General features: G+C 36.2%; 1 protein-coding gene across 1 annotated transcript in view; it reads left to right on the plus strand.

Moving 5' to 3' along the window:
* LOC140160932 (WD repeat-containing protein 19-like) overlaps window positions 1–21,133 on the plus strand; it is a 64,109-nt gene that overhangs the window by 36,806 nt on the left and 6,170 nt on the right. Inside the window, 17 exon segments of the mRNA XM_072184281.1 lie at window positions 367–447; window positions 450–472; window positions 886–1,008; window positions 1,974–2,123; window positions 2,548–2,695; window positions 5,434–5,600; window positions 6,185–6,320; window positions 6,828–6,889; window positions 7,539–7,649; window positions 8,830–8,939; window positions 11,641–11,698; window positions 12,263–12,492; window positions 13,294–13,434; window positions 14,467–14,556; window positions 15,707–15,831; window positions 19,741–19,922; window positions 20,762–20,936. Of these exon segments, the coding sequence (XP_072040382.1) occupies window positions 367–447; window positions 450–472; window positions 886–1,008; window positions 1,974–2,123; window positions 2,548–2,695; window positions 5,434–5,600; window positions 6,185–6,320; window positions 6,828–6,889; window positions 7,539–7,649; window positions 8,830–8,939; window positions 11,641–11,698; window positions 12,263–12,492; window positions 13,294–13,434; window positions 14,467–14,556; window positions 15,707–15,831; window positions 19,741–19,922; window positions 20,762–20,936 (2,112 nt within the window).

The raw sequence follows: 21,133 nt of genomic DNA on the forward strand, positions 1-21,133 counted from the left end.
TTTCATTACAGATCGATAAGTCCCGTTGTTTTAAATAGCTCATACAGTATCACGTAGACGCGCACACACTTAACCATGTTATATCGTGTCTTATCACACAGCTAAGAACCAATAAGATTGCAGGAACTTTCTCAAGTTTTTAAGAATACACGTTTGAGCCCCTTGCCCTACTGTAGTTTTGTAGTTTCCTTTCATGGAAAAATTGAGCCAACTACATTGTCAAAGACTTTACTGCTAGTGTTACACGACAAAACTCTTAATATAAGCCCTGTGTTAACATGTTAGGTTTTTATGCATGAATGCCTGTTTCAATCATACTACGCTGGGATTGTATGAGTTTTCATCTGTGTATTGTCACAATTGCAGGTCCAGAGAAGTTACGAGATAAGGAGTACCTTGGTACTGTCCATAGCATGTGCCTTAATGCTGACTATGCATCTGTATTCTTTGAGGAAAAGTGCAATTACACCTGGTAAGTGGCAAATTAACACATGATTTTGAGGGTGACTGGCACATAACTAGACCACTTTGTCTGAGGGGGCAAAACCCTGTTGTTACTGCGTGTGTTTGCGTGTGTGGGGGTGAGTTGGGAGGGGTAGGCCCCTATATGATGGGTTCACTCTGTACTTAATGTTCATTTAGGACAAGTTAATAAATCAACATTTAATCACATGATAATTTGGTATGTGTCAACCATCTACAAGGCAGGGATGTCAATTTATTGAACAAACCTAATTATACCATAAAACCTCAATTTTTTTACTGAGATCAGGGGCAAGGGGAAGAAATAGCAGTTTATACCTCTAAGTTGCACATTCTGTTGTTTTACACAAGAGCCTCTTCTGAGAATCCATCTCATCAAGTTTTTTCTTTTCCAAACACAAGATTGAAGGAGACGGTAACAGTGACAATGAAGAGAGGGAAACCAAACTGTTTCCTGACAAAGATGGCGATGGCAAGATTCTCTGTCATGCACTCACTACAGACTTTCTTATCTATGGTACAAGTGTAAGTATATTTAATAGTTGTTGACCTCAACAGAAAATTTATTGAGTACTTTTGGTTGTATGGCCTCCATACTGTTTACAAAAATGCAAAATTTTGTTGTTGTTAATTTATGTAAATTTCTGATTTAGCTAATCACTTGATAGGGTTTTTAATATAGAGATAAACAAAAGAAATTGAACAGACTTTTTGGCTAGAAGTGTGAAGTGATAACCATTGATATTGTGACAAATATTGGGGTTTTTAAAAATATTTTGCTGCATATGCTCCAGTGCTGTACGGTGCAAAAACTGATTGAGGAGCCAATGGCTCCTAACTTTATAAATTTAGGCGCCCAAATTTTGCTCCCAGGTAAAAAATCTGAGGTGCCAACGTAAACTGAACAGCCACGTGTGTTGAATGTTCACAGCTGCTGTACTCTGATCTACATATTCCCATTGAACGCTACATACTTCATACGTAGCATGTACAGTGTAGGCCTATATGTTTTCCAGGAAGTCCCCATTGAGACATCATGATAAATGCGTATTCATAGCATACATTCGTACTCTTGAATGCTACATTACATACATGTTTTGTTTTTGGCGATTAAAAGCTTCAGCATTTGGTCGCCATTGGCGCCAGGGATTGAATATTTAGTCACCATCAGCAAAAATCTAGTCGCCAATGCGCCTAAAATGGTCGCACCGTACAGCACTGATATGCTCCCAGATGATTGTGGAATAAATTACCAGGTCAAATAAAAATTGTGAACAGTTAAAGAAGCTCCTGAAGAGCCACCTATTTTAGGATGCTTATTAGCAGTAATTTTTGAACATTTTGAAATGAATTTGATGCTATGACATATATGTGACTGATTGATTGATTGATTAGTTAAAAAGAAAATATAGGATTTGTTTCAATTTTAAAAGAGTTAATTTCTTTATGTGCTGAATCAAGATCTTTCCCCACGTTTATTTATTTTTCAGAATGGTGAGCTGTCATATTTCTTTATTGAAGACTGGCAATCTGTGAATGAATTCAGACATGTGGTTGGTATTCGGAAAGTATTCCCAGATCCAAGTGGCACCAGGCTGGTCTTCATAGATGACAAAAGTGATGGATTTGTGTATAACCCTGTAAGTTAACATTTCTATTCTTTGTGTGTGGTACATGTGACAAAATCTAATTCAATCAAAAAAAGCAAGCTCATTTTCACTAAATATATTGGCTATATCCAATGTGCTTTCAACTATTGCAGTGCCAACTTTTACCAAATATTATGCCAACTTTAAACATTATTCAGGGGTTATTATTTGTTAGTATTTTGCCTTGTTTACTGATGTACATTTGTTGATTGCACTGAAGACGGTCATCTTGAGGTTCTAGATAGTATTTTTTCTCAATATTTGTAATTTTCCTAAAATCATGAAAAGAAAAACCGGGTAAGCCCAAACTTAGTGCTGGTTCCTGCTAAATTCAGGGGAACCAGGACTCACTTTTCCCAAAACTGGCCCTGGTAATAAAGCTGTTAATTTCACGCTTGATTATATGCTTTTCTAGGTTAATGACCAGATCCTGGAGATTCCCAACTTCTCAGCAACTGTCAAAGGAGTTCTGTGGGAAAACTGGCCATTTGACAAAGGTGTATTTGTTGCTTATGATGAAGACAAGATATACACATATTCTTACTCAAGGGAGACCGTCAATGGTAAGTCCAAAAGATACAGGTGTAGATGCTGCTCTCTGTACACAGCTTTGCTCCCCTCCAAAGGATAAGTACTCCCATGGTTCACATTGCCTAGTGTAAATACACCACACGGACAGTGGACATGTAAATTTAGTGCATGGATGTTAACATTGTTATTTCAAAGTTAATACCCCAGCCAGTAGGTTCCAAATGGGCTATTCCAGTTGAAATTCATACGCATCTATGGAAGATATTACCTTGATGTCCCACACAGGGGCTGTACATTCCAAATGGAGTCATCAATTCAGGTAACCCCATTTTAATTTCATACTCCCTGTGTGGACGTTTAAGGTCATGTCTTCCATAGGGGTGTATGGGTATCAAATGAAATAGTCCAATAGACTATGAAGTGTTACGTGTAATCACTATATCAACTGTATCACGCTCTTGAGTTCTACACCACGATCGCAAAAAGTCTATGGCATGTACTCTCAATTCCAAAAGGTGTATGATCCAGTTACCAGGGAGTTATGTTACCACTTTGCTGACAAATAAACGCTTCCCCTCTAATAAACGCCCCCCTCAAATTGACAAAAATGCAAGCATTTCCATGCCATATTTTGTGAGTAAGCTTTAAACTTGCATCAGTCATGGCAATCATGTCAGTGATGATCGCTAAATTGCATGGACAAAACCTATTATGACTCAAACTTCCACCCATTTCATTGCCTAATTATGGTAGAATTTCACCAGGTTCTTGCTTGATGATGCACTTAATTACGGGTGTAATTTTGTTGTATTTACCAAGAAAATGTCATTTTCCACTAGATTTCCGTGGGAGGTGCCATGGTAGTAGCATTAGTATAGTCGTAAATCCTTCCTTTCTACAGGAGCACCATCGGGAAATTGAACCAGATTTTAAAAAAGTTTTTTCATTGACAATTCACTTCCAATAAAACGCCCTCTTTGGGAAAAATGCAACGCCCGGGGCGTTTATTACAAACAATGCGGTATTTAAATATATATATAATGAATATATAGTTCCCAACATTCACCTCTTTGTATTACAAATTGACCTTTCCAGGAGCAGAACTACACAATGGACACCGCGTTCAACACTCTGCATTAAGTAAGAGCAATGCGGTGCATGATTGGTGTGAACAATCTTACTACGCCGCACACTAATCAAAAGTATTGTCACCAGTGTGATTGCTTGTTGTGTTTTTATTTACCTTACAACATCTTTTCTCTTTGAACTAATTAACAAAGATTTCTGATCAGCTGCTGAAAAGGTCTATTCATTGATGCCTTAGGCGCACAATTGGGTTACTTGGTGATCACTTGTCGCTATTCAAAAAATCATGCCGCTGCATGCTTAAAATTGGGCTACTTTTGCCAGTGTCAGGCCAGGGCAGAAATTTGACCTATTTTCTTTTCAATTTAGCCAATTTAGCCAAAGGTTTTTGAGTCTCACAATTGCTATTACAAAGGGTTTTGGGACTATTTATTGATCAGTCAGTAACATCCCATTTATTTAGTACTGGAAGTTTCTTAAGTCAAGTGCTTTTCTGCCCAATTGAGTGATTTGCATTCTAAATGTGAGTAAAACCGCCCAAATATCTGGTATTGGGTGCTTTTTTTGAAAGCTTAAAAATTGAGCTACTTGAGTATCCTTTACTGTAGCGAGCCAAGACAGCCTTGATGCTGAAAAGTTTTGGCAACACTGGGTCTATTGTACAGGGTGAGTCAAAAAAAGTGCAATAGAGAAAAGAATCCATTTTTACTTAAGAACCGAGTTGAACTTTTTAGGTTTGAAAACATTTTATATATGGTATATCCATCAGTGACCTTGTGTGAAAAAATTGAGGAATTAACATTAACCGTTTTGTTTTTATGACACATTTTATAGCGCTACCCAAATTTAATGTTTGTCCACGAGACATCTAAAATTTGAATGTCAGCCCACTCTGTGTAAGGTAGATTTGGAACAACTGCCATTTTCTTAACCTCATTGGCATGAAAATAAAATGGTGCACCCAAAGTGTTATTGCCCTTGGTCCTGTTTAAGGAGAAGAAACAATATTTGTTGTTATTTTCATTTTTCCTTTACTTTAAAGATGTTTATTCTCTATCAAAAACATACAAATTTGTAGGCGGGTTTTTCAAATGTCAAAATGAAATGCGCGCAAATTGAAAGTGAGTTGGAGTGAATTACAAAATATCCAGTAAGTTGGACATATTGGGATTTAAAAACTGGAGCTGGAGTCGAGTGAGGTATGAAGGACTTAAAGTAATGTTAGAAAGTTTGTTTGAACAGAAAAAAGATATTAAAATAACGCAAAAATCAACCTTATTTAAGTTAAAGTCAGTTTCAGATATGGTGCCTTTATCGCGCACTGTTTGCTCTCATTCAAAATACATGGTACCTCGTGGACAAATAACGAAATTGGGTATCGCAGCAAAAGGACTCATCAAAATTAAGCGGTAGTTGCGATTCACTTCATATTTTCACAGAAGGTGGCTATTGAGTGTAGCATTTATAGAATCTTTCAATATTGGGAAAGTTCGATTTGGTTCTTACAAAAATATCGATTCTTTGCTCTATTGCAGTTTTTTTTACTCACCCTGTATATGCATTTTAATACCGAATGTCAAGCACCTTAACTCCTGCTCTTATCAAATCATGATTAATCAAAATTTAATCTTACCAGGTTACATCAGTTATTCAACTTCACATACTTCCATATTCCTGTATTCAGGTCCTGCTGTGGCTCTCTGTGGTACCAGCAAGTTGCCCTTTGGTCAACAACCCTTGATGTTGTATAATGGAGTGGTTACTTGTCAAACACAAAGCGGAAAAACTGCAGAGGTACAACTAGATACGCATAACTTCTTGGAAAAACATCAAGAGTATCCACAAGCAGAGGTAACATACTAGATCTGAACTGGATTTAAGAGCTCATCAGTACTGTATTCATCTGAATTAAGAGCTTACTTTATCGTTGGTGATTATCCCCAGCAATAGATTTAGGTATAGACCGAGAATTACAAAAATGGTCTCACCTGAACAGTTCACAATTGCAACCAAACTTTGGGAACTTATATGTAATGGTGTACACCCATATAGTAGGATGACCTATTCGGGATGGATGCCCCTATTTTTTACCTGGTTGGCACTTTTATGTAACACATTTACTTAATAGTGTTCAGATTATCGTGCCAATGGTTTTTGGTCTACCGACCTTTACTACTTTACCAGATAACTATATTGCTGCCGCCCCCAGAGGTACACAGCAGCCCAGCTACTTTGTGGCTACTCTTAAGAGTACCTGTACAGTACCAGTGTGTGTACTGGACATGTGATTCCAATGTGTGTACTCTAGAGTACCCACCTGGGTACCATTGAAATAGCACAGCAGCAGTGTACCTCTGGGGCGGCAGCAATAGGAATCTGATAGTAATACTCTACATCTAATATGATCCTTTCTTTCTTATGTTGAATGAAACTAGCTCCGGTCAGCAGTTCAGAAGAGTATACAACTGAGACGCTACAAAGAAGCATGGGCGTTATGTCAGTTGCTGAATAGCAAAGAGGCCTGGTTGGATCTAGGTAAAAGTGCTGTGACAAATATGGAACTAGAGTTTGGTAAGTTGAACAAAGGGTGTACTGATATTTTATAGCAAATTGGTTGGGGTCCAATTGTCAGTCATGAGAATTTTCAGGTTTGAACCGGAATTCAGGCTTTTCTGTTGTCCAAATTTCCATACTTTTTTAAATTTAGCCCATTTTCATGCACTTTTTCAGGCTTTTTCAAACACTTCAGGTTTTTTGTATGGATGATCATTCTTGTGCCTAAATTGTGTTGCCCTCGCCCAGTTGACTCATTTTTGGAAAATCTTGGGTTGGCATGTTTTTGGGTTTTTTTTATAAAAGAAACAATTAGCAAAAAATCTAGAAAAATCATTATTGCATGGCTAAAATGTCAAAATAGTGAATACAAGCAAATAGTTAATCAGATTTGTTGCTGAAACCAACTAAACTTGAATACAAAGTACTTGAAGTTAAAAGGATATAATTGAAACATTAAGATTGAGATATTCTGAATTGATATATTTATAGTAACAATTACATATGTTTGATATTTTGTTTTAGCTGTTCGAGTGTACAGATATATAGGAGAACCAGGGATGGTGCATTCATTAGAAAAAATCATGGTAGGTTTGGTTGTTAATCATTATAGCATATATGCAGCTTACGTGTGCTTGAAATCACCTGGGTAAATTAGATAACAGCATGCCATGCATCTCAATCTTTTGATTAGTTTAAATACTGCATAACCAAATTAAGGTTGTAGTGATTAGAAATGTTATAATATAATGTAATTTTGAAATTGATCTCTACATGAGTTATTATATAATTGTTGTTATTACACTTTTGCAAATCTTAGTTGAAATTCTCCCATTTGCTGAAGAAAGTGACTTCATTGGTTGTTCAATTGGATATTCAAGTGTAGGGCTCAACCGATATGGCATTTGTCTACCGATCCGATATCAATTTTATAATATCGGCCGATATCCGATCTGATATCGGTAAAAAAAAATTATTTTCCATTTTTCCAAGTTTTCGGCGACTTTGAAGAACCACTGGATCTATTCTGAAGTGCTAGGATCATTCACAGATAATATGAAAAAAAAAATACTGATATCCCATGTGATACCGATATTGCAAATATATTGCAAATATCGGGCCGATACGATACCCGATCCGATAATCGGTTGAGCCCTATTCAAGTGTCACAGCCTTAATGTTATGTAGCAACTTTCATTTAGGCACCTGTTTGTATTGATCATTTTGTTATCACAGGGAGTAGATGACAGGAACCTGTTAGCAGGTCATTTAGCTTTATTCCAGGAAGATTTCAACCAAGCACAAGATTTGTTCTTAGCATCAAGTAAACCAAACACAGCACTAGAGGTAAGCCATGCAAACTGAGTATTTAAATTCCATACAGTTTAATTTACTTGTAAATAATACAAGCTGTATGTTGGACCTCTTTCAATGCTGTAGTCTATATATCTACTTCGAGTCACCGGCACTAGCTTTGAAGTTCAGCGCGTTCTGCATTAGCGTTAGCGTTGGTGCGTGTACATACTTTTACGTGTGCGATTAATGTGCCGCATATGTACCATGAAACCATGCTAAGCCAACGCAACCTACGCAACATTAAGTTGCATTTGGTCAACATACTATCTACTTCAGGTATACTAAATTAGTGTAATACTTTGAATGCTAAATGCTAAATTGTATCAGCTTTTTTAAGAAATAGAAATATTGCTCATTTGAACCTGAGGAACAAATGCTGCAACCCCTTCTAAGTAAAGAGAAGAGTTCCTCCCTGTTGTTTATTGTTATCGTGCAGAGCTCATATAAACCATTGATATGATATCATATGAAAATGTTAGTAATTATTTTGATGTCAATAGGGTAGACTAGAGGAGACCTAATATTATACAGTAAGCCAAAACATTAAGGTACCAGTTATGTTCACCCCTTGTATATCCTAAACAAAGATAGATATGTCATAACTGGAGACCTCATTTGTTGAAATTGTTCAAGAAATAAAGATATGACGATCCAAAAACCCAAGGAAGTTGCCAATTTAAAAGTTGCAGTTTGCTCCATTTCGTGCCCTATTGATTTGTACACAATGCGTTCACGAACAAGAGAACCAGTGCCGTGCTTCCATTGATTAACATGTTAAAACTAGCGTCGTGCTTGCATTGATTAGAACACAAAAGTGCAACTTTTCATTTTGTTTCTTTATTAGGTTTTAGACCACCGTTTCTTTAATTCTCAACCAATTTCAACAAATGAGGTCTTAAATCAGAGCTAAAGAGTACAGGTATTACATGTAGCTGCTTGTTTTAATTTTGACACATTTTTCTTTATTTAGGATATACAGGAGTGAACACAACTGGTACCTTAATTTTTTGGCTTACTGTATACTGTAGCACAGAATAAGATAGATAATTCAGGGAGTGGTTGCAACAGTTGTCCCCAATTGGTTACATGTTACAAGAAATACATTGATTGTGTAAAAGCTTTCATATTCCATAGCATCCTGATGCATATACATCTTTATTTTGTTCCTCAGATGAGAAGAGATCTGTTACATTGGGACCAAGCACTAAAGCTTGCTAAGACATTAGCACCAGACCAGATACCATACATCTCCAAGGAGTACGCCCAGCAGCTGGAATTCACGTAAGAATATTTTTTCTCGTCATGAGTCTTTTATTCTAAAGGATACGTTTATATACTTTTGTACCTCGAACTAGGCATACTACCAGGCCCTAAATACCATTGAAAGAACATTGTAAACTTTTTGATGCATTTGTGAATTATTGAAGATTAATTTAGTTAAGTTGTAAGGAACATATCTGACTTTGTCTATCTAACCCGAAGTACTGGAAGAAAATCTTGAAAGAGCTCAGAGAAGTTTTAGAAGTTGTTTGATATGACTTGTACAAAAGGAAGTTGCAGTGCAATGCAAGACAACTGCAAATTTCACTATCAGGAGTATCTGCCAAAAAGGGGCCTTTTGTGTTTTAACTGTTTTTCCAAATGCCAAAGTATGCTTAGAATTGAGCGCAGCTTGTGAGAATCCATCACATTATATCATTCTCTTTTATATCTTTTGGTCATAAAACTATAGCTTGTTAAGTCTTTATAAATCTCTCAAGAGTTACATATTTTAGGCACCATTTCAATAGAAAGTGGTACAGACACAACTGTTAGAAAACTGTGAACCCCCATCAAAATCAGGAGGACAATAAAGAAGTATATCATGAGTTGTCCTGTGAATACCCTCTTCCCCATCTTAAGGGATGGGTTTATATGTGTGTAAATGGAGGAGAAATGGGAGGATTTTGGCATGTTTGCTGTGATTGTTTTCCTAGCAATATTGATCACAAGTACACAATTGATGGTGCATATCAAGGACCAAACTCTATAGTTTTATATTTGAGCACGATCACTTCTGTAAGGTCATGGGAAATTATGTAAATCGGCTTTTATATTTGATGTTGCATATCGGCTCACGCACTTTATTTTTGTACCCAGTATTTCACAAAGTCCCTGTACTCTGATGACCCTATGACTTTTTGCTGGTATGTTGAGCACTTTAAACAATTAATTATAGTACTTACCTCCTACTTTAGGAACATGCGTATGTCTTAATGTATGTCGACCATGTCAACAACCCAGTGTAGTTTTACATGGTTGGAAAAGTCTATTTCCTTTCGCTATTTTGCCAATCATAATTCATAAATTGTCCAACTTTTTGACAAAAAGAGTTTTACAACTATTCCGCCAGCAAGGAAACTTAAATTTATGTGTATCCAGTGCGTCCTTTACGTTTACATAGTTCAGTTTATTGTCAAGTTGTGCCTCTATACGCCATATTTACGGAATTGATGATCCGAGCTGATACGGAATTTTTGCACCCAAATTTCTTGAAATATACATTACCTTTTTAACTTCTCGCCACTAAATTGGATTCATAAGAAGGTCAAATACAAGCCTTCCATTATGGCTGGTATCATCATCTCGATTGGTGTCTTGTGTTAGTATTATTCCATATTTTGCTGGTAGAAGTTCAATGAAACCCTCCATAATTCACGACTACTGTCACTTGTGTTATAAACTCGATGTGTTTACTATATTGTCGCTCGGGTCCGCGACTAATCGCAGGGACCAGTCTATCATTAGCTATTCTATACACTTTTCAATAGCCTTATTGTGATGTGTGGGAGTTTTAAAAGCCGAGCCATGAACAAAATATAATCGTGCACCGGGGGCATCAACTTTAGAGGTGACGGTATGTGCCTGTCAATATATGCCCCTCTTTGAAGCCGACTATACCCGATGACCAGGCACCTTCAGTTTTCAAAATATTATACCCAATGACCCCTTTTTCATTTTGATTGTACATAATTGACCCTTTTTTTTATTAATAAAACCCCAACGTTTTGTACTGATATTCGCCTACTTCGTGACGCTTGTACAAAATGTAGGTACATATACCCGTCGATTCTAAAGTTGAGTGGCCCGGGTGGAGCGCATACTGCGGGCCGATGAGCAATGAGGTAGTGGCTTTTCTGATATCACTTTGAGGAACTGTTGAAGTATAAATCAGCCAACAGTAGGTGTGTCCAAATTGCACATCTTGAATTGAGACCAAGACATGCTGTTATTTCAATTGTTATATCGTTCGGTTGGTTTATTACCTACCATTGCCTACGAGATGCAGTTCTAAGGTGACAGAGGGACAGGTCTGCAATTCGATTCCACAACCATTCATACCTTTCATCTGTTTTATTGTATTATCGTGCGAATTGCTCCGTGGTACCTTACGGGTACCTGAATTTTATTTGAATGAAGATGACTCTGTCATGCTTTCGACGTCATATTGCATAATTTCTATACAGTATATGCAATAAACCAACCAGAACAGTATAACAATTGAAATAATAGGCAGTTCTAAGATAGGTTAAGAAGAATATAACGTCATTCTGTATTATTATTCAAGGTTGTAACGCATGTGTCTATGCTGTCATGTAGGCCTACCTGGCAACAGACACGCCCGGTACAAACAGATGAAATTTGTAGAAAAGCGTGATTATGACAAAAAACATTAAAAAATTATACTTTGAGGTATTGTTTTTTTAATTTTTGTATGGCAGATCATACATACACATGTGCTGAGGTCAAAAGGGTAAAAATTTTGTTTTTGACCCCTGACTCACCTGTCATTCCAAACAACCCCTTAAGTTGAACCCAGCTTCTTAGATAGATTAAAACATAATATTGAAAATTATAGGATTGGGATCATTGTTATTGGCAAGTGTTGTAAATAGTGTGGTATATATTTAAATGTTTTCTTTTCTCTCTTATTTGATACCAGATGTGATTATTCAAGTGCCTTGACACATTATGAGAAAGGTGTTACCAGAGATCCTGAGGTATGATATCATATTTTAAAGTGAAGAGTTTGAAGTTGTGGCACATTATGTTTTCTTATCCACATTTTTGACATTGTATAACCCTCACAATGCTATAGTTATTTCCTGTTGTCACTCTCAAGACCAGAGTTAGCGGTTGCACCACTACATTTGAAGGGATCCTTCATAGCAAACACGCTGTTCGACTGATTGTATAAAAAAGAACAAGGTCACGCCTGCTTCACACGATGCTATGCAGATTGATTAGCAAATAAGATGATGATGTGATTATGATGCAATTCAATTAGCCAATCAGAACCCCAGTTCATGTTCATGCCATAAACTGCACTAAATCAGGCAGTGCGAAAGGTGTTTTCAAAATATTGTACATAACACTAAATAGCAATTAAGAGGCAAGCCTTGAATAAATCATCCTTTTTTTCCGTAATACATTTGTGCTTTGATTACAGTTAACATGTTATATGTGATCTTTTCCAAGTCTATAACAATTTCCGTCCAACAATCACAGTGACATTTCTGTACATGCTCATTAACTTGATCTGCATTAACCCTTATATTTTCTAGCAACGGGACCACGATGAAGCATGTGCTTGCGGTGTTGCCAGGATGTCATTACGAGTCGGAGACATCAGACGAGGAGTGAGCATGGCAGCCAAGATGCCAAACAGGACACTGAAAAAAGAGTGCGCTGGTATACTGGAAAGTATGAAGCAGTACTCAGAAGCAGCATTGCTCTATGAGAAAGGAGAGTATTATGATAAAGCAGCATCAGTTTATATCAAGAGTAAAAACTGGTAAGCAGTTGTGTCATGTTTAATATGTGTATACATTCAACTATATATAAACAAGTTGTAGAAAATTAGCAAGCAAATTTTCCTGGTTAAAATGGAATTCTCCCCCCTTTTCAATATTTTGTTAGCAATGTTTATAAAAATATAAATGTTAAATTTGTCAACTTGTCTTATTAAAATCTGTCTCGTACACTCATAGCAGAGCTGATAAAGGTGGTTGGAAGCATGTGTGTAATGCAGTGAATAAATGTATAAATAAGTAAAAAAAATCCAGTGATTTATACAAATGTGAAAGTGTACATTCATGGCTATATGCTTACTCTTTAGAGCTACCAGAAACTCGTATTCATTTACATGTTTGAGAAGACTTATATCATTTTAATAAGCATAATGAATTCACAACTTTTAACCATTTTCGGAATAACTACAGAATACTTACCAGACACTAATATGTTCCCTAACCCCTAACCTACAATCCTGCATGAAAAGGTTAGGACAGTTTCATTATTTAACGCATCCCCGCACCACTTATTCAATGTTGAATGCTGAAAAATAGTAAAATAGTAAAACCTGGTTGCGCTCAATGTCTGCTCCAACTTCCAAGCAAGTACATAACATGAGCTATGAAACGTATCATGTATTTTCAGCCTTATGTTCAATTTACAGGAATTTGATCTTTAAAACATCAACTGTCCCAACAATTTTTGCACAAGATTGTAGACCCTAATTGGAAACCCTAATCTAATCACAGGGTGTGGTAGGTATTCTATAGTCATTCCACATTTTCATATTCTAATTTCACAGGACTAAAGTGGGTGAGCTGTTGCCTCATGTAACATCACCAAAGATACACACTCAATATGCCAAAGCTAAGGAAGCAGATGGGAGGTACAAGGATGCAGCCAAAGCTTATGAAAACGCCAAAGATTGGGACAATGTTATTAGGTACAGGGTCTTCTAAAATGTCTTCATACAATGCTTTTGTTGATCTTTCTGTCTCTAACTTTGGCTTTTTATTTGCCTCTCTTTCCCCTTGTTCACTCTGTTGTTTATCTGTCTGTCTGTTTATCAGTCTCTGTTTGTCTATTGTCTCTGTCTCTGTCTCATTCTCATTTTCTCTCATTGTATACATGTATCTCTTTCTCTTTTATTTGCCTTCTTGTTGTAAGGCCACAAAAAAAAAAAGGTTTGTCTCACGAACATTTGCCAAAAAAAGCTAAGTGCTATGCTTTTTTTTTTTTTTTTTTTTTGGTTTAGAAGCTATGCTAATGCGTTTTGTTTTTTTTTTTTTTTTAAATTTTCAATGTTAATATTCTGTAACTGTATATTTTTATATTGCATCCACTTTGCTTCGTCGGCTTTACGCTCCGTGCCGTTGCAAGGATGGCGTGAAACTAGCGAGACTGAGGCTACGGTGTGGGTTACGGGCTATCTGCAACACTAATGGCATCGCGCTGCCTGACATTTTCGATGGTTTTCTGACATTGAGGAATTCATTTTTACTACGTTGGTCGAACTATCGGGAACCGGAAAAATCGGGAAAAAAAAAAAACCTTTAAAAAGGCGGTCAGCGTGAGACAAACGCGCTGTATCGCTTTCACATACTTATGCGCGCGGGTTCGTGAGACAAACCTTTTTTTTTTTTGGCCTAAGGTATCTCCTCTTTTTCTTTTTCTTTCTTGTTTTGTAAATTAAGTGTATAGACAGCTTAGTAACTTTAGATTTCTTAAGATGAAATTATATTTCTTTTAGCTTAAGGTCTAATATATTCTATTCTTTAACCATGTTATTTCTTGTTTTCAAGAAGTTGGGGTCACATTTAAATCTAAGCCAAATCAAAATGTTGAGTACACCAATATCCTAATATTGTCAAAAAATTAATTTTAGATTTAAGTTATTGATCCCATCAAAAATATAAAGTCCCTAAACCATGTTTATGAATTGTACACTAACTGAGTAATAATTTGTCTTTCCTAGAATTCAGTTGGATTTCTTACGGAACCCAGAGGAAGCAGTAAGGATAGTGAGGGAAACAGGGTCTGTGGAAGGGGCCAAGATGGTGGCCAAGTAAGTACAATAGCAATGGCTTTTATGTGTGACCTATTTTTTGATGCCCAAACCTGTATTAAAGCAATAATGTGTGATTTGCATAAAGAATATATTCCTATTTAAATGCTTGTTTTCACTGATCACATTATCCCCTTTTAATTTCGAGCCAAACAAATGAGGTATAACAAAGAAAATTGCGATTTAATTCCAGCGCCTACAATGCGTGTACTACGCTCGCCGATCGTAACATGTAATACTGCACGGAGCATCGCGCTCGACGTGTGTACACATAAGCTGACATCCACGGGAGATGTTAGCTAACAGTCGATTGATGAACTCTGAATACTCGGTTTTAATATAAAAAAATTAATTTTACTGTTATTAAAGCACTTCAAACTTAGTCCTTTACGTGGTATTTTATTACACCACTGGACATTAAAATTATGCAAAGAGTAGAAATCTGAGTAAAATTGAGGGTGACGCTGTGAAGCAAATCACACATTATGGCTTTAATTCTCTGTGGTACAGCTTTTGACACTCCTTGATAGAATCGTTCAATTATATCATCAACCTTTCATTTTTGTGCACAGTAATATTCTACATAATTTGTGTTAAGTAATTCAGATATCCAGTGACGAGCGATATATTCTCATGTCATGTTCATAAAAAGTTTCAGCCTTAATACTGCACATGGCCCATAAGAAATGTAAAGTTTTTCCAAATACTTGCTAAATATAATAAACTTTAAACAAAAATAGGGATGTTGTTGTTAAAGGCACAATTTCTTGAAAGGAAGTTTCTTGCAGTTTAAAGGGCTCTTTCTGATCCACAATCTCATCTCCTCATGTTAGTGTGCTTTTAACCTTTCTTGCATAATTCAGTCATTTGCCAAAGACTTTGTCCAATTTGTCTGTCAACAGACAAGAATTATGACATATTGGCCTTTAGGGTACAGTCATATATATTGTAATAATGCGTAACTCAATGTCTATTTTAAATGATGTTTTGGACACCAGCTTTTATTATGGATATCTAACTATACCATAAAAAGAAGATGCAAGAATTACAAAATGTCCCTTTAAGCTTATCAAATGTTCATTCCATCTAGAGATACGATTTTTTAACTCCAAGCAGGTATATTTAACTTAATAATTGTGTACCTTTACAGCTTTTTCCAGAAGTTGAATGACTATCCATCAGCTATTCAGTTCCTGGTGATGTCAAAGTGTAACGATGAAGCATTCCAGCTAGCACAACAGCACAACCAAATGGAAGTCTATGCAGATATCATAGGTATGAACAATTATTGCATCATACATGTTATAGGAATACTTACATTTTTGGCTAATTTTTTTATAGTCATACATGATGATGTCCTTGACTTAACGGAACAACATTTCACTCATCGCTGCCTTTTGCCTGCCCAGATTTTTATGGCAGAGTCCAGAATTTATCGCCATTGGTTGTATCAAAAAGAAAACTGGCATGTGTGAATGGTCATTTCTATACCAAAATTGCTGAAAATGCACTTTAAAGCCTGGGCACATTACCCATCTAGCATCAGGGAAATATGGAGAATCCCTCCAGCTATACATTGTACCACTAAAAAACAAGATACATTTTACTCTGAGGCCTTGGCTCAAAATAATTCTTTGGTAACTGGGGCAATTTTGGACAGATTCCCCTGTGGGTACATTTTACAATTGACAGATATATTTCATGGGGGCTACTTTGTTGAATTTGGGGGTAAATCACCCTTAGCCCTAATGTGAAAGTGGAATTTGTGTGAACTGTTTTGCATGCTATTGTAGTGCATGATTTTGTGTAAGAATGCAAAATATAGAATAAAAATCCAATTTAAATGATTGTGCAAACTCAGCGTCTCATTTAGTGACCAAGCAAAGTCATATTATAGACACAAGCTGTTTATGTACAAAAATTAGTGCATGTGCAAAAATAAAAATAAAATATTTGTCTTAATTTTCTCAAAGACAATTTACGGTAACTGGCTCATCATTAGACTAGTAATAAGAGATCATTCTTGCATACACGTCACATATGTGACCATCCACCACGAAGTGGTAGTAAAGTCGGCCCTAGGTCATTTTCTGTTTATTGCGGATTTTAAAAGAGTGCACTTTCAGCTTTAAAATGACACCTCAACCAGCTTCATCGGACATCTGAAAGTGAAGTTATGGTTCATCAAAGGTCAAATTCCTAATATATTTTACATATAAATCCATATACTGTTTTTGATTGTATCTCAAAATGGAAAATGCAGACTTTACGACCAGTTTGTGGTGGATGGGCACATATTGTTAAAGATAAAGATATAACTGTTTCTTTCCTGGTGACCAGAAACAGTTTTTCAAGGTAAAAAAGTGAAATAAAGCTCAGTGATTTATAGCCACTGGCATAAACCCACAAGCCTCGGCACAATTTAGAGGAATTCACTCCCCACTGTGACCCAAGAACACCATAAACATTTGGCAATAATTAATTAGGGATTTGCAGCTTTGAACCGCACACCTTAAACATTACTTGAATGTATAGGTAACCAAGACAAGTGCCCAGGGAAATTTCAAGTTAGCTCAGTTATTTACAAGAACAAACAGAGATTGTGCTGGGGGCTCGAGTTTGCATCGCCAAATGCCAATTCAATATAGAGTACTGATTTAACTCACTAAAAGTTTATAGTAGATGTTCATCATAGAGATGGCATTGATTTTTCATCTTAAAGTTGTCATTCATTATCATTTTGTTTTTTTGTTTTTTATCAAACCTTAATATAACAATGGATCATTCATTCTACACAGAATCTGAAGGTTAGCATATTGCTTTGAAGAAGGAAAATGCTAGAACGTTGTTGTTTTGCTTGACAATGTCTGAATTGATTAAAACACTTAACGTTTTGGACAGGAGACCTTGATCAGTGAATATATAGAGAGTGCCTCCCAATACTCACTGTGACCAAGGACACTCATCTGAAATCTTTGTGCTTTAATAAATTCAGACACTGTAGAGCAAACTGATATTGTTCTAGTGTTTTTCTTAATGATATTATGTAGTGTCACCTGGGAAAACTAACTCTTGCTGTTAGCATATTGCTTTTGTATTTTTTTTTACTTAACACGCTTGCTCTGCATACTAATATAGCTCATGCTTTCTTGAAAACAACAGTCAAATTCCTATAAGGGTCACAAGTCCTTATTGTATAATATGCTATTTACATTGTATATACCACACAACTATGCATGATTTACTTATTAAATACCAATTGATGGTATTTGAGTGCTTATGCTTGGTAACCAGAAGGTTAAAGAGGTAGCTGGGATACCACAGAGATACTCAATAAAATCTACTTGTTTATACCATGGAGTACCGTAATCAACTAAAGATACAGGGAATACTTCAGTAATGGCTTAACCCATGTAGAAGGAATTTGACTGTGTTCTGCACCTTTTCACTTTACGTACAAATGTAATAAATTATTTCATTATCTGTTAAATATGGGAATCGGCATATTTCATCTTGAAGTGATGATTAGCAAATGAGAATGATTATTTAAAGTGTAATGTTGTATGAATTTAACTTTTAATAAGACCCAAAAAAAAAAACATGTCTTAAAACTTGCAAATAGTTTAAAAATTCATTGCATTTTTTTCCCTCTTTTGTTAATTTGTTATATTTCCCGACTCAAACTCAGGCAAAGTAAGCTTGAGATTCTTGGAATTGCTAAAACTTACAGTCTTATACACCTTTTGAAATTTTTTCACTAATGGTGTAATCACATAATTCTTCCAACAAATGATACTTTTACCAATACTTTTTGTGGAGAAAAAAAAAATGAGAGAAAAAAAATTCAATTGGAAAATTTCTCTGATACAAATGCACACCGTAAAACAAATGCACAGGACAGGTTTGAGACCTATTATTTCTTTTTAGTACCTCATAACATGCTAATTGGCAGTAGAGATGGGCTTAAATCTGCAGTAGTCATAACATTTTATTTCTCGATGCTATCATTTACGATATGTTGTGGTTTTCTCAATGACAGATTGCATATGGTGATTTATTGTATCCTGTGTATTTACATAGCATAGTAGTCTGCTTGTTTGTCTGTATGTTTGTGGTGTGTCTTGGTTTTACTCTGGTATAGAGGGCCTTAACTTTAAACCACACTGTTTTTTCTGAGGACATATTCCCACTGTCTAAGGCCAGTCATACTGAGCACTATTTTGACAACACATCACCAATGGGCTATTGCAGTTAAAATCCATACACCCTATGGAAGACTGGACCTAAATCTTCCACAAAGGGAGTGTGAATTTCAAATAGGGGTTACCTGAATGGGTTTTTGTTTGTTTGTTTGTTTGTTTTATTTCTTCTTTAACCTGGGGCACTCAATCAGTTGAAAACACAATTAATCATCTGTTCTTCCTTGAGGCCCAGGGTGACCCAATTTGAAATCAACACCCCCTGTGTGGAAGATTGAGAGTGTATCTTCCATAGGGGGTGTATGTATTTCAACTTGAATAGTTGATTCTGAGGACATACCATTTCAAGTTAGATGTCTTTAGAAAGGTGGTGGTACCTGTATGTGGGGTGTGTTGAAAGAAAGCACACTGTAGTCGCCTCCTTTGTTTGTAGTGACTAACAAAATGCAATAGAGCAATACTTGTAGGTATCCTTAGAGTAGTATTAGGTAGTGGCTTGTATATAGTGCAGTTTTTATGAAGGACACTTACAAAGTCAGTCACTTTTTCACTTTTCATTGCATTGAATATTAGCGATGAAACTCTCTAGGGAACTTCAAAGATCTAGAATATAGTCTTTTATGAATTTGATATTTTGTCAATTAACGAAAATATAATTCTCTAATTTTCTGGAATCAGGAGTAGATGTCGGTATAAATAAAATGAATGACAGAACACTAGCATTATTATAGTATTCAGCAAGGTTCTTCAGTGGTCTGCCGATTACAGCATAAACACAGAAGTGGGGTTCTGCTTGGCTAATTGAATCATGTCATTATCACATCGGTACCTCATTTGCAGAACAAGCTGTGTGACCCAGGCGTGACCTAGTTCTTTTTAGTCAGTAGCCAGGAGGAGCTGTAGGGCCGTGCTAAAAGACCTTGCTGAAACTAGAAGACAACCAAATATAATACCTTAACATTCTCTTTTTCTTTTCCATATTCAGGTCAAGACTCCTCCTTGGAAGACTACCAAAGTATTGCCCTCTACTTTGAGGGTGAAAAGAATCATTTTCTGGCAGGAAAATTCTTTCTCCTGTGCAATCAGCACACCAGGGCTCTCAAACATTTCTTACGGTGTCCTATTTCAAAAGAGGATCACTCGGCTATAGAAATGGCTATTGAAACAGTAAGTGGTATTGGAATATTACTTGTCTTCAAGGGTGAAAACATTTACAGGTGATTGGGTCATCTTAGCAAATCATGAGAAGTTTTTGAAGATGATTTTGGGATAAATTTCACAAAAAATAATACCATGTTACTAGACTAAATTAGCCTTAAAATGTCTTCTAAAATAATATTGTTGTCTGAAAAGTTTTGGGCGGATTTTTATCAATTTGTGCTGTATTACCCTTGAAATGGCCTGAAAAAGTGTGGCAGGCTTGCTGGGTATAATCCTGTTGCAGATACAAAAATGTGGACAGGTGGTGGTTTTTATACCAAAGCATTACCCTTCATGTTCTATAGGGTTATATTTTGTTCACCAGATTTCTTTAAAAGGAGTGTAACATTTGAACATACCAAAAAAACATGCAAGCTTCAGAATGATTGAAATTAGTCATATTATGATTTCATTGTAATTTCTACTTGTTTCAAAAGGTGAGTCATATTACATACAATTGCTATCAAGGATTACTATGCACAAAATATATTGTTACGTTTAAAGGAGAGGCAATTTATTGCAGAAATCAAAACTCAAGTTGTATGAATTTGTTGTCCACTTTTGATACATTTCTTGTCACAAAGCAACTTCCTTCTCTTTTTATTTATTTGAGTGAAAAAAGCTAGCATTGTGCTAGGGTTGTAGGTGTGTAGATTTCAAATGGCGTCACCCATTCAAGTAACCTCATTTGAAAGTCACACTCCCTGTGTGGAAGATTAAGGTTATTATATTCCATAGGGGATGTATATATTTCAGCTGGAATAGCCCATTCCTAAAATGACTTACCATTGACTTTTGCTTACCAGGTTGGCCAAGCTAAAGATGAGCAGCTGACCCATCAGTTAATAGACTACTTAATGGGAGAATCTGATGGCATGCCTAAAGATGCCAAGTATCTCTTCAGGCTTTACATGGCATTGAAACAATATAGGGAAGCAGCAAGGACTGCTATTATCATTGCTAGAGAAGAACAGATAGCAGGTGGGTGTGATAGTTGGTTCATTTAGTTCATTAATTACTTAATGGGAGAATCTGATGGCATGCCTAAAGATGCCAAGTATCTCTTCAGGCTTTACATGGCATTGAAACAATATAGAGAAGCAGCAAGGACAGCTATCATCATTGCTAGAGAAGAACAGATAGCAGGTGGGTTCATTATATCTTGCATGTACAATTCA

The sequence above is a fragment of the Amphiura filiformis genome, chromosome 9, assembly GCF_039555335.1.
Source record: "Amphiura filiformis chromosome 9, Afil_fr2py, whole genome shotgun sequence".
Taxonomy (NCBI): Eukaryota; Metazoa; Echinodermata; class Ophiuroidea; order Amphilepidida; family Amphiuridae; genus Amphiura; species Amphiura filiformis.